Raw genomic sequence first — 15000 nt, 5'->3', positions numbered from 1 at the left:
AACGTAGATGAACCCACGACCTCACAGGAATGCTGCCTCTTTAAACACCCTCGACACACAGGCAAGGTCGACACCCCACCCGGCCTTTAGCCACCCTCCTTTCTGATGAACTCCTGGGGACAGCCCCTCTTCCAACTGTATATGACGTTGTCCTTGGCAATGATACAAGAAATGCATCTTCGACGTTACATCTTGCAAAGTTGCAACTAATGTGCTGTCCCAGGTTTTCCAGAAGAAGAGGAGAATTTCTCTGAACTTGTTCAAAAAGTAAACGAAATCTTTCTCAACAGAGGAACCGCCTCGTTCGCAGATGTATTCAATAGAGTAAAGACGTCTGCGAACGATGCGGCACCATCGCTGAGAAGGATTTTGTTGGCCTTTTGAACGAGTTTAAAGAAACTCTCCTCTCCTTCTGAGAGTTTCTCTGAACTTGTTCAAAAGGTCAACGAAATCTTTCTCAACAGGGGAACCGCGTCGTTCGCAGATGTATTCAATAGAGTAAAGACGTCTGCGAACGATGCGGCACTATCGTTGAGAAAATTTTTGTTGGCCTTTTGAACGAGTTTAAAGAAACTCTCCTCTCCTGCAGAGCCCAGGGCAGCACACTAGTTCTCTTGAACGTCCGAGGATTGTAATCCCAAGGTCTTTCTGGAATGCCTCCATGAGTACTGGAAACCCAAGTCCTTCCTGGAATGTCTCCATGACTGCCATCTTGGAACTAAAGCCAGGAAACGGTGGACAAGGCCCCAATCTTGGACGTCCGAGTATTGTAATCCCAAGGTCTTTCTGGAATGCCTCCATGAGTACTGGAAACCCAAGTCCTTCCTGGAATGTCTCCTTAACGGCCATCTTAGGACTAAAGCCAGGAATCGGTGGACAAGGCCCCGATCTGCGATCATTCCCAAGGTCTTCCTGGAATGCCTCCATGAGTACTGGAAACCCAAGCCCTTCCTGGAATGTCTCCATGACTGCCATCTTGGGACTAAAGCCAGGAAACGGTGGACAAGGCCCCAATCTTGGACGTGCGACTATTGTAATCCCAAGCTCTTTCTGGAATGCCTCCATGAGTACTGGACACCCAAGCCCTTCCTGGAATGTCTCCATGACTGCCATCTTGGAACTAAAGCCAGGAAACGGTGGACAAGGCCCCAATCTTGGACGTCCGAGTATTGTAATCCCAAGGTCTTCCTGGAATGCCTCCATGAGTACTGGAAACCCAAGCCCTTCCTGGAATGTCTCCATGACTGCCATCTTGGGACTAAAGCCAGGAATCGGTGGACAAGGCCCCAATCTGCGATCATTCCACCACATCAAAGTGACGGACACTGACACACAAAATGTCGCTGTTCAAAGTCGCCTACCAGAGAAACAACATAAAAATCATATCCTGCACCGACATCGCGCTCACTTGCATTCACTGTACATTCGAATAAGCCAATATCTTCTATAAGACTATATCTATCATGTTGTGACCCCCTGAGTGTTATCTGATATTCATACCTATGTTGACTGCAAAATTATATTGTGCAAAGAGGCTGACACCTAAGTGATATTACACGAATCTCGTGACGTCGTGTGATATATCCTACACCTATTTACTCTTCATTCCTAATGAACATTGGAAAATTTCTACCCACTCTACCTGATACTCAACGGAGTTAGTAATGGAACTAGAAAGTTTTTAATGCGTTACCAGCCGTCAGATTCAATAAAATGTACATGCACATATCCCAATCGCGCCCAGAGGTTCTGGTATTATTCAGAATAAAATCCTTCAATGTATCTAATTTGATACATAGAGGGGCGAGTGGGGTATAAATATACATGTACATATATTTGCAGATCAGCACAGATATGAAAAACTGGAAAACGAACGTATTCGTCTACAATGACATCAACATAGGTACAGAGTAAAGTGAAACTAGTTTCAAAAAGGGAAACTCATGTACAGCACATGAGTCACGAAGGTAGGGGAGAGGCGAGTGACACTCACCTTTTCTCTTCTCGTAAAAGCCAAAAAGTCTCATAGAGCAACGACCTGAATTAAATAAAAAATTTACCAACAATAAGTTTACCAAGTCTACGGGCTTATATTTAAGCTATCACAAAGAAAATGACTGATAAAACCACATTTGATTATGCTTCTGTATATATAAGAGTTATATGATACAAATTTCTCTGAATTGCTTCAGTCACAAAACAGAACACGACACCAAACATTGAGAAATATAATTAGGCTCTTGACCTCTTCCAATAATCATTGACTAAAACGTATGATTTCCTTCTTTTCTCTATGTTGATCTGCACATTTGTGAATCATGTGTTCATGTAACTTTTGCTGAATATATATGCATATATACACACACACACATATATATATGTATATGTGTATATATTTACCCCCTCACACACATACACACACACACGCGCGCGCGCCCTCGCGAACTATATATATATATATATATATATATATATATATATATATATACATATATATATATATATATATACATACACACATAAACAATGTCTGTCCAAAAAGTATCCGACCTTAGTTTTTAGGAAGACGTGGTTTGATGCACGTCTGCAAGCGCATGCGTAAATGTTTTTCTTTCTGCAGAAACTGTCAGTCGAAGCCGACTACCGACAAGTGAGAACGTGTAAATGAGCGCCGTTGAATTGGAAAAATTGAACAACACTACTGCATCGAATTTTTAGTAAATTTTGGTGATTTACAAGTGGAAACGATCTGCAAGACCCAATAGGTCTTCGGGGACCAAGCATTGGGCACCACACAGATGAAGGGGTGGTACAGTCGCTTCAAAGATGGCCGCATATCAGTGTAGAGTAAAGCACGTCCTGGTAGGCGATCAAAATCCCGAAATGAGATCATCATTAACCAGTTATTACAATCAGATAACTTGCAGACGAGGTGGGTGTCAACACTGGGTCCGTTCATTGCATTATGAAGGAGGATTTGGGCTTCAGGAGAATTTCAGCGAAGTTCGTACTAAAGCTGCTAACGATTGAGCAGAAGTAACTCTTTTAGTATATCGTACAGGAATTGCCGGAGACTATGAACGGCAATCCCAACTTCCTCAACACAGTGATCATTGGCGATAAGTCCTGGGTTTATGGGTACGACCCAGACACCAAGTTGCAGTTATCACAACGGATGCATCTAACATCCCCGGGCCTAAAAAAGCAAGACAGATCAGCAGCAATGTCAAAATCATGCTGACCGTCTTCTTCGGCTCCAGTGGCCTGGTTCATCGCGATCACACACCACACGGCAAAAACTTTACCAAGAGGTTCTGCGTCGCCTTCATGACGCTGTACGACACACACACACACACACACACACACACACACACACACACACACACACACACACACACACACACACACACACACACACACACACACACACACACACACACACACACACACACACACACACACACACACACACACACACACACACAAAAAACGGATCTATGGGCACCGGGCAATTGGTAGCTCTATTATGGTAACGCATATGCCCATTCTTCACATTCGAGTTTCTTGGCCAAACACAACGCACCTGTGTTTCTTCAGGCCCCCCTACTCTCCCGACATGTCCTCGTGTGACTTCTGGCTTTTCCCCAAGCTGGAAATGCCCTAAAAGGGACCAGATTTCAGTCCAGAGAAGAAATCACACAGAATGAGACGGACTAGCTGCCCACCATCACAAAAGAGGCGTTCCAGCGTTGCTTCTGATAGTGGCATTGCCGTTTGGAGAAGTGTGGCCGTTCAAGGGGACTTCTTTGAAGGCGATTAGGGTAAGTTTGTTGCACTTGGTTACAAATATCTTTTATGAACAAAGGTCGGATACTTTTCGGACAGAGGTTTATATGCATATAAATATCCAAACACATGGTCTCCTGCACTAGAGAATTGAAGGAATAAGTTAACTGAACATACACACACACACATACACATATATGCACACGCACACCCACATGCACACGCACGCACACTCTAACATACACACACAAACACACGCACACGCGCACACGCTTGTGCACTGACACACACAGCGAAACACACACATGCACACGAACACACATACACAAACACACACACATGCACACACAGACACGCGCACACACAAACACACACACACATACACACACACACACACACACACACACACACACACACACACACACACACACACACACACACACACACAAACAAACAAACAAACAGTCACACAAACACATATATCCATATTTAAGCAAACATGTACACACAAATGTAGATGCATTCGTAAAACTCACTAAATTCACATTGCACATTACAGGACACTGTCTTTCATTCATTCATTCCTGAAGCGTCCACAAAATATCTTCACTGTATAACCTGTGAGCTGAACCGGGAGCCCTACGGTGTGTCTCCTGAAGGAGATATGGCGGGCAACAAATTGATTGACACGTTATGTACTATATATATATATATATATATATATATATATATATATATATATATATGTATGTATATACATATACATATATACATATATTTATATATATATATATATATTCATTATACACTTTTTTCTTTATATATGCATTTGCATATATAATTTTACTCCTATGTGTATACACGTACGTTTGACCAAGTACACAAATATAGATATATACATATATGTATATGTATAAGCACATATACATAGATTTACACATATTCATATATGTATATAGTAATGTATTACATGACATAATTTTATGAATATGGAAATGGTTACAAAAGGAAGCCAGAAATAAATATTTTTATCTACTCACTAAGTAAAAGTATTTTTGTATCTTTAGTAAAAAAATCTTTTACTCATCAAAATATGTACAAGCAAAATCTTACGGGTATGCTGTCTCACAATTGAATACAAATTAATCAATGGTAAGGCCCTGTCTTGAGTCGAACATATCTTGACAATATTGTTGTGCCACATTCAGTTGTGGTGGTGTGGGGGGTGGGCAGGTGGGGGGGAAGGCAGGCTGTTGCAGCACGCTGAGCATCGCGGGCTGCCAATCTTGCTTGACGAAACTGTTCTCTCCTGTCCGTCCCCTGCACTGGTCCCCCCCCCTCACCCTTCCACGTTAACAAACACATGCTCCACGATGAACATCGGTACCATTGTCTAAAGGGAAACACTTGTATCCAGCAAATGTCTCTCCTCTTCTAACTGCGTTAATCACTTTATGTCATGCATGATTCACTGAATTAACTCTAGACAGGACATGTGCCCAACTCTCATGACATTAGAGGTGTAATGCATTTCAAAGACCTGATTATTCAAAATACTATTTCAAAATGGGGCGAGTCTACGTTCTATGGGAATACGTTCATATAATCTAGTTTGTAAAGCAAGTTCATCTCGTGTCATCAGAACTAATGAGTAATTCCTTTTCGATTTTTTTTTTCTCTTTTTCAAGTACAATAGACCAATTGATTTCACAGATGAGCTTGCTTTGTCCAACTAAATAAAAAAAATCGTATTTTTTACCTACAGTACTTGACAAAGCTACTTGTTCACTCATTCTTGTAGTAATTCTATTCAAAGTAGCACATACCCTTTAAAGGCGGAGCAAACCTACCAAAAATACAAACTGAAAGCCTATATAATTAAGTAGATAGATAGGTAGTTAGGTAGATAGACTTTATAGAGAATTAATGAGAACGAGAAATTAAAGGTTTGTTGAACAAAGAGACTCTAGCAGAAAATCTAGGTTTACCATGTTGAGATTACCAATACCTTTCTTTTTTGCTGGAACTGAGAGAAAAAGCATCATGTTAGCATAAAAAGAACAGGGACTGTCAACTTTTTTTTTTTTTTTTAAGTTGTAGAAAAAATAGAGTGGTCACAGTGGTAGAAGAAGAAATGACAGTAGTTGAAAAGTAGTAGCATAAATAGTAATAATAGTAGTAATAATAATAATAATAATAATGATAATAATAATAGTGATAATAAATGATGGTAACAATAATGAGGGTACTTCTAAATATTCCACAACAAATTAAGGACATTAACAATGAAGATATACATGAAACCCAATCTGATTGAAAACGCTTGCATATTCAAAGCTCCCTAAACATATAACTTTAATTAATAACATACAATTAAAGAAACTAAATGAATCATTGAGGAGAAGAGGAGCTTTAACAAAGAAGAAGGCTCTTAATTGAAGATAAAACTTGGGTTACAAATGGGAACTGCTAAATAACATCCAAAACATAGTATATGTCCCTGATTTCAGTAGGTGCTATAATACTTATTGTAAAAAATTAACTATACATATATATACATATACATATATATATATATATATATATATATATATATATATATATATATATATAAGATAAAAGAAATCCACGCTTGGAGGAAAACACAAAAAGATGAAACAGGTCTTTTGCATATTTCGGTCACTAGTCTGAGATGCTTTTGAGCAAACTGTTGCAAACTGTCTCAGACTAGAATCTGAAATATGTGTATAATTTGTGCTATCTTTCTGTATTTTTCCATATATGGTTTCCTTTACAGTTTCTACTAAATCTTATTCCTTATTACGAAAACATATGTATTTTTATATGCACATATGTACATATACATGTATATGTGCATATATATACACATGTGTACATATATACACGTGTACAGGAACCAATGTTAAGCCTCTCATAGCCATCCTTTGTAGTAAAGTTGTCCCGTGCTAGTTTTATGAGTAGTTGGACTAGAGCTCAAAGTCCACTAGGAAAAGTTATATGTGGTTGTATTTGTATATGTATTTGTATTTGTGTATGTACAGTATCTGGATGCATATGTATGTCAGGGCTGAAAGTCTCTTAAAGCGACCTCTGTCTCGAAACCTAGTGATCTGGTCTCGTTTCTTCTAGTGGCCGAGGCCAGCACGACAGTTGATAGGTATTTTCTATACAGCATATAAAAGAATGTCTTTTTGTGCTTCTTAGTGCAAAGAAACCTCAAATCAGATTCGAAATGTGTTAAGTGATTTGAAAATTGGAGAAGAATAGGAGTCAGAAACGTGACTTTGGGAAGTTTCCTTTTGGTAATGAAATTCTCATTCTTGGATATTATTTAAAAAAATTCTTGTAAGGTTCCTCCCAATCTCTTATCATAACTTATGTTAAATCGACGAGTAAGACAGTATCATTCTAAATCCGAGTGCAGGGAAAACAACTGAAGGTATTAAGACTACGCTGTTTTATGACAGCTTCTCCAAGAATGGTCCATGAACTCTCAAAAACATGACACATCTTGACAGGATGCAACAGTATTCACAAAAAATTAATAGACGAAAACGTTCAGTATTCCGATCTTTAATTTCCTCGTGGTTACAAGCAAATCTTGACAGGAGTTCAATTCGGCACTATTTTGAGTTTATCTTTTTGTGTGAAAAATTTGAATACATTTCTTATACCGTTTGTCAAGCCAAAATTAAGACGATTTAGACGCTCGTCCCAATATTTCAGACATCATTCGGTGTTTCATATCTGCATACAAAGATGTTGCTTGAGATTTTAGGGTTGGCGCCCTAACTGCACATAAAAATTAAGAAGAAGTTATAAAAATGACCAAATTATTAAGTTTAAAACCAGAATACTGATTTAAATACGTATATGAAACGGCTTTTTGGAATGTTATGGTTTGTCATCTCATTAATTAGGGATAAAGACACTAATGTGAAAAAGGCTTAGTCCTCATGAACGGTTATATGCAAACTTGCGTTGTTGATAACCTAAATCTCGTAGACTTCATGATCGAAGGCATGTAAACTTGAATTGCGCCATATGAGAACTTATTTCATGTAATAACACAATGAATAACAGCAACGACAATAAAAATGATAATAATAATAACTGGACACTAGTGAAAATGCAAAGATTAGTTTCCTAGTAATATTTCGCAATATCGGTAGTTTTAACTATCGTAATACATACACGTACCAAAAAGGTTCTTTCTCTTTTATAAAGGATTGGACACATTCGAATATTACTGTTCATTAATGAAATATATTTTCGTGGTACAGCCGACGTCAGGGACTGCGTTCAAATAAGATAAGGACAAGAGGACAACGGCTGGCGTGAAATTCCCCAATCTTCAATATGACAAAACGTCTTCTTATTCTTTAACCGAGGTTTGAATTAAGCTTGAGTTTGATGGGGGGAAATAGACGATCTTCTTTTATATACTTCAGAAGTTTTCTCGTTCAGAAGAATTATAGTTTTTTCTTTGTTTTTAAGTTGAACTCATATATATATATATATATATATATATATATATATATATATATATATATAATATATATATTATATATATATATATATATATGTATGTATATATATACTGTATATGTCCTTAGGACGATCCCGCGCGGGATTCGAAACGTCGGGATTGAATTACCTGCTTCTGAGTCTGTTTTTTTTCACTTTTCCCGTTATGGTTCCTGAACTCAAGCTTTTTTCGAATATATATATATACATATATATATATATATATATATATATAATATATATATATATATATATATTCACATATATATATATATATATATATATATATATATATATTTATAATCTTTGTATGTCAGCTACAAATCACCGAATGATATTTGAGTTTAGCGAGGGCTTTCATAATGTTATAATATCGTTCTTTATATCTTACTCATTACATGTCCTAGATGCCCTGATGGGGTTTATCATCAGTATACATAGAGAGAGTGAGAGAAAGAGAGAGAGAGAGAGAGAGAGAGAGAGGGAGAGAAAGACTTGAAACCCATATGCCCACAGTGTCGGGTAACACCCATAGAGCACTGCCCCATAGATCGCTGTGTAAAGAAATAAACCATCGTCTGTGTTGTATTCAAATAGGATTGTCTCTATGTCATCTGCTTGGAGGTCAGTCCCCGGCTGTCAGCTCTTATTATGTGAAAATGTGGAGGTAATAGAATTGAAGTTTGGAGAGAGAGATAGAGACAGAGAAGTCTTTGTTGTAGTCCGGAGACCAGGTACCGACACCCAGGGCAGCACCTCCAGATGAAGGGAAAGGTGTTGATGAGCTCTGAAGACTTGCGGAAGGGAAACGATTCAGTCTGTTGTCCAACCGCACATGTCTATGTATATATGTATGTATGCTAATAAGAACACGGGTACGTGTGTTCACTTATGCAAAGTAGACCACTTGGAAAAAAGAAACTAAACGAAGGAGAGCGTTTTCGTATATTACATCTTCAGTGCAACAAGTACTTGTTGCACTGAAGATGTAATATACAAAAGCGCTCTGCTTTGTTAGTTTCTTTTTTCCAAGTGGTCTACTTTGCATATGTATGTATGTATATATATATATATGTATATATATATATATATATACATATATATACACAGTATATATATATATATATATGCATGTGTGTGTGCTTGTGTATGCTTTTGAGTGCGTGTGCGTGTTTGTGTGTTTATTTAGAATTTTATGTGTCTGTATGAGAAATGGAAAAGAAAAAAAAAATCACGAAGCATATCTTCGGAGACGTAGTTGTAAAAATCATCCCTGATTTACGGACGCAAACTGACTCTTGACAAAAATTAAAATAAAAAAGAGAAAAATGAAATGAAGAAAATTAAAAGTCACTGCTTCTTGCTTAAGCGTTTCGCATCATGACTTTCCGTTTCCAAAAAAAAAAAAAAAATCTTCCAAAGAAGCCTCACCAAAAAAAAAGTCTGTTCAACACGTGTACCATATACAATTTTTTTTTTCGGAAAAAATATATATGAACCTGATGTACCAAGTGTGTTGTTCCTCCTGTTTTGGTACTAATGTTTTACCGGCTGTATGAGATTAAGGAAAAAAAAAAAAATGTAGGTGATCTCCCGGTGTGAGAGCCCGACCTCCCGATCGAGTGTGGTGGACCTGAACATAATGGAAGTCCCTCCACTTACCCTCGTCGTCCGCATCAGGGTCGTCATCCTCAGTGTCGGTACTTTTACTCTTCCCGAGGTGTTTAAGTTTTTTCCTTTTTGCAGCTGCTCTTCTTCGCGCTGGAATGAAAATAAGGAGTCTCCGTGTAACTCAAAACTCAAAACTCAAAACTCAAAACTCAAAACTCAAAAAAAAAAAAAAAAAAAAAAAAAAAAAAAAAAAATATATATATATATATATATATATATATATATATATATATATATATATATATATATATATATATGCATGAATACCTACCAGGAAAAATAAACTAACGAAGCAGAGCGCTTTCGTATAATTACAACTTCAGTGCTGAAGATGTTATTATACAAAAGTGCTCTGCTTCGTTAGTTCATTTTTTCCTGATGGTTAGTCACGCATTTATGAACGCATGTTCTTAGTGTTTTTATCACATATATATATATATACATACATTTATATACATATATGCATATATGTATACATATATATATATATATACATATACTATTGAACACTAACTCCGCGGTGAAAGAAAAAAAGATTTTACTATAAGCAGTCAAACACCAACTATTCTTTGAAAAAAGAATGTTACCAAAATAGTTCTAATGCTAAGGCTCAGACCTTCGTCCTTGTTTGCCCGCAAATTACATATTCCTAATTCGATTGCAAACGATATATCTCTAACAAATCATAAAATGTATTCTGAACTAACATCACTACAAATACTTTGACAATTGTGATGAAGCTAAAGATATCGTCGAATCGGGCCACAAGTGATTTTTTTTTTTATGGACATGAAACGAACATGAACTTAATATGAAATGGACATGTAGTCAGGGAGCATCTATCTTGACTTACCCTCCATAATGTGCGCCTTTTCCTCGTCCGTGGTCCTCTCCTCAGCTAAAATTACCTCCTCTGTGGAAATATATAACCATTGGTAACTGACTTCAGGAAGAAATATTAATCTTGCGATATCTATTTTGATATAATTGTTGAATAACCACAAAGGAAAAGCGCTTTCGTGATATTTCGCATCTAAATGTGAAATATTACGAAAGCGCTTGGGAATCTTAGTTTTTTTTTTTTCCTTTATGGTTATTCAGCAATTTATTGGATCACGTGGTTTTGTGATCTTTTCGCATTATATTGATATAAGTATATAAATTCTAGAGCGTTAGGTATAAATCCAAAGGTATAACAAATTGTTATAATTGTATATAAATGCTGTATTAAGTATATATAGTAGTATAAATTCAGATTAATACAAACATATGATTAATTTTTATAGAGAAATAGCATTTCTTATGATAGGTTAATGGCAAAACTATGTTTAACCCTGTGTCTATGTTTCTACAGCCTACATAGCCTACACGGTTAAGCTAATGTATACCTTCTATTCTAAGATGAATATTAAGGATTGATAATTATACTGCTCTAACTTTTAAACTATTTCTCCAATGCTGGAGCTGCAGGGCATGATGGTCTACGTACCTGCTGTTTATCAATCAGTCTGTTTGTATCAAATTAACAGAAATTAATTGTCACAGCGCTATCCTCCCCATATTCCCCCTCAAATCTGCTACAAACACAGGCAGACACAAATATACAAGAGTAATTGTGTAAGTAATAATGTACTGTGTTGGTGAATAAGAATCATTAAAAGAACACAAATGCGTTTTCACGCAAGAAGACACTGACACACACACACACACACACACACACACACACACACACACACACACACACACACACACACACACACACACACACACACACACACACACACACACACACACACACACACACACACACACACACACACACTCCCTAGTCACCAGATGTATCTTCAATAACCTGATTTCATCGTTTATCATTAACTAATTGTTCAATCTTTTATGTCTCTCTCCCCCCTTCCATGATTCCCTCTCTTTCCCTATAAGCCCCACCTCCCTCCCCCTCCCCTCACCTCATCTATCTCTATCTCTATCTCTCCCTCTTGCTGCGTATGTGTATATTTGTCTGTCTGCCTTTTTCTCCCTATGCATTCCGGATTTGCAGATTTGAAAGCTGCTTAGCCCCGCATTCCTTCCCTGTTTACTTACTGTGCTCCACCCACTCCACCCACTCCACCTACTCCACCCACTCCACCCAATCGACCCACTCCACCCACTCCACCCACTCCACCAGCCCCGTCGCCCTGGCCCGTCCCCGACTCCTCACAAACACGAGAGGATCAACGCAGTTTCATGAGTTTAGAAATGCATGAAACTCTCCACTTACCTGCTTTACATATCCACTCCACATAGCCATTTAATTCTCTTTCTAATTGCTGTTGGCGCCTAAGTTTTAAAAAGGCCTGTCTATTTTCTACCCTCTCTCTTTCTTTGGCAAACTCTCTGTGGGAACAAGGGAGGACGTATGGGTTATCTCGGAGGTATTAGTCGTGGGGTTCCGTACCTGTAGTGATTCCCAACCCAAAGGTTTCTGAACCCCAAGAGTGTAGAAGAAGTTTCACAGATGAAGAGATATTTTTGAGGTTGTGAAAATGAATGACACAAATAACTCTTGGATGTTTTGGTTAGACAACTTTATGAATGGACACTTAAAACTCACTACCGGAGAAATAATATCAGAAGTACAGGAGATCCGTATTTTTCGGCTACTATCTGTGATCCTCTTCAGCAGAAAGAGGACAACAGATAGTCGAAATATATGATCTCCTGTCCTTCCGATATTATTTCTCCGGTAGTGGGTTTTAAGTCTATATTTACAAATTTGTTATAACATTACAGTTTCTCTTTATGGATGGAGATGATTGGTGGTAATGAACATGGAACTGCCTAGTGTAGGCCTTATGGTCTCTTGCAGTCCCCTTCATTCAGGTTGAGAATCACAACGTCGCGAGACATTAGTACGTATTTACACTGCAGGTTAAAAACAACTTACATTACAGGATATTAGTACCCAATTACATGGTAGGAGATTATTACAGGACATTCACAGGTACATTAGGTTGCAAGTTACAGGAAGCTGGTCATTTGCACCCTAAAAGATATTTCACCTCAGGTAACTCGCAGAACTTTGGTGTTTATCGTAACCTAAAAGGATGATAGGATTATCTAGCTTTGTCTTGCTTACTCGACGGTAGTTACGTGTTATAGGTTGATACCACTTACTGTACATATGCAGGTGAACACACTACTAACGTGGACGAAGAGAATTTTAAGCTGTTGATCTCACGGTTGCGGGTATCTGGTCTGAACTGGATATTACCGGTATGATGCTCGTCAACGCTAAGAGGCGGTCAAAGGTCCAGTACGTATCTGGTGGAACTCCCACCCTTATGCCATGCTATTGATTTCTGTGGCATTCTTTTGATGGTGAAAGATTTATGACCGATTCCATTTAATCTCTTCCTTATATTTTGTTCTGACTGCTCTAAACAAAGTCAACTAACCCAGTAATATCCAAATTATATGCTGATATGTTGTGGATTATAGCTTACTTGAGTTTCTATATTTTCTCCTGGTCCTTAAATTGTTCAAATCCGGTTTTATGCAGTTAAACCAATCGTCTGAAGGCAGTATTTAATCCACTGCAGCAACCAAGTTTGATTATTTGAAACAACCCAACCTAGATTTCTGCTATAACCACGCAAGATTTGGGTTATGTGGGTATCATTTCATTCTGACTGGTGATAGATAGTAGTGATAATAGGGGATTCTTATGAAAGCGAACTCGATTTTACTTACCTGTACATGTCGTTCTCACCGACAATCCAGAATGATTTCATGTCCACACCATTACTCCTCTTCCAATATACTTTTTCGATAATATTTTGTTCTAGTTCTAGATAGCTAAGGGGTGTAGTTTTCTATATGTACTAAACGATTCTAGTCCTTTTTCATGTGTAGGGCTGTTTTAAACGTTCTAAAGGAATTTAATCATGGATCTTTGGTACTTTTGATTAAGCGTGTTTAATTCACCCGTTGGCGGAAGCTTATCCAGTCTTGCTACTAAACTATAAAAACATTTATAGGTATTGTGTGTATAATACTATTAGTTAAAAATATTTGTCAGTTGTAATTCTCTTGTTAATACCAACTATCAATTGTGGTTGTACATTACGTTGTTAAACACCTCGAACCTAGAAGCTTAATTTTCATCTAAGGTATCTTAGGGCATCGCAGAGGTAAAATTATTTACTGTGTCTAACACAATGGCAGTACTAATTGCAAATTTCTAGTCTGGCTCTGACATGGGCAGTACAAATCTAGGACGAAGTCAGTTGAGTTTAGTTGGGTGTTGGGTCCGTTGCGTTTAGGCTACCTGCTTTGCAAATCCAGTCAAAGTATCCTGTAAAAGCTTCCGTAAAATTCCTGCGAATTCGGGCCTTTCTGTGCCCCTCGCGTCGTTCCACGCGCTTTCGCTCGTTGGAAAACTCTCTGCAAGACAACGCCAAGGCCTCGCCCGTTAACACACTTTTACATCATGTGGAGTTACTGTTATGTGTCAAGGGAAGGTGGAAGGAGAGAGGTGGGCGTGGTAAGGAAGGGAGAGAAAGGAGGAGGAAGTTAAAAGGGAAACTTGGCTAGATCCCAGTATCTTCTTCCAGTAACTGTAAAGACCTTTGGAATCATGATCAGCTTGTCCGTGTTTTGAGACGGGGGATCGTCTATTTCTGTCTCTCGAAGACTGTTATATGTATGGGTCAACGAAATGAGACAGGATTCCAACATAGTCCTCTTACCGCCATTAATCTTTACCTCTCCATATGATTTTGTTCGCAAAGACGAAACAGAAGTAATGTAGAAATGTACAAATTAATTTTTCTACAAGAAAATAAATGCTGCCATTTTTCAGCTACCTAGTACATAGAAACAACCCTAAAAGTCACAAAAATACCACAGCATGTTCCGTGGATATGAATAGCAAGCATTCTTTATTTTGGACATGAAAAGACATATACCCTGACGATAAAATACATGAGGAAACAT

General features: G+C 37.9%; 1 protein-coding gene across 10 annotated transcripts in view; it reads right to left on the bottom strand.

The window, feature by feature from the left end:
* The window catches only part of cac (calcium voltage-gated channel subunit cacophony), a 775822-nt gene that overhangs the window by 221331 nt on the left and 539491 nt on the right, over window positions 1–15000 (bottom strand). For 5 of the 10 annotated variants that reach the window (XM_076210759.1, XM_076210760.1, XM_076210765.1 and 2 more), the window contains 5 exons: window positions 12284–12399; window positions 10859–10918; window positions 9997–10095; window positions 5795–5812; window positions 1994–2038 (listed from right to left, as the gene is read on the bottom strand). In XM_076210759.1, the coding sequence (XP_076066874.1) occupies window positions 1994–2038; window positions 5795–5812; window positions 9997–10095; window positions 10859–10918; window positions 12284–12399 (338 nt within the window). Of the gene's footprint in view, window positions 1–1993; window positions 2039–5794; window positions 5813–9996; window positions 10096–10858; window positions 10919–12283; window positions 12400–14332; window positions 14449–15000 lie in introns of all 10 variants that reach the window. The other 5 variants (XM_076210761.1, XM_076210766.1, XM_076210763.1 and 2 more) reach the window with 3 other exon arrangements.

Source organism: Oratosquilla oratoria, chromosome 27 (assembly GCF_046742065.1).
Source record: "Oratosquilla oratoria isolate Oo_2021 chromosome 27, ASM4674206v1, whole genome shotgun sequence".
Classification (NCBI taxonomy): Eukaryota; Metazoa; Arthropoda; class Malacostraca; order Stomatopoda; family Squillidae; genus Oratosquilla; species Oratosquilla oratoria.
The sequence above is the reverse complement of the archived record's forward strand: the minus strand, read 5'-3'. Positions and strand labels throughout refer to the sequence as shown.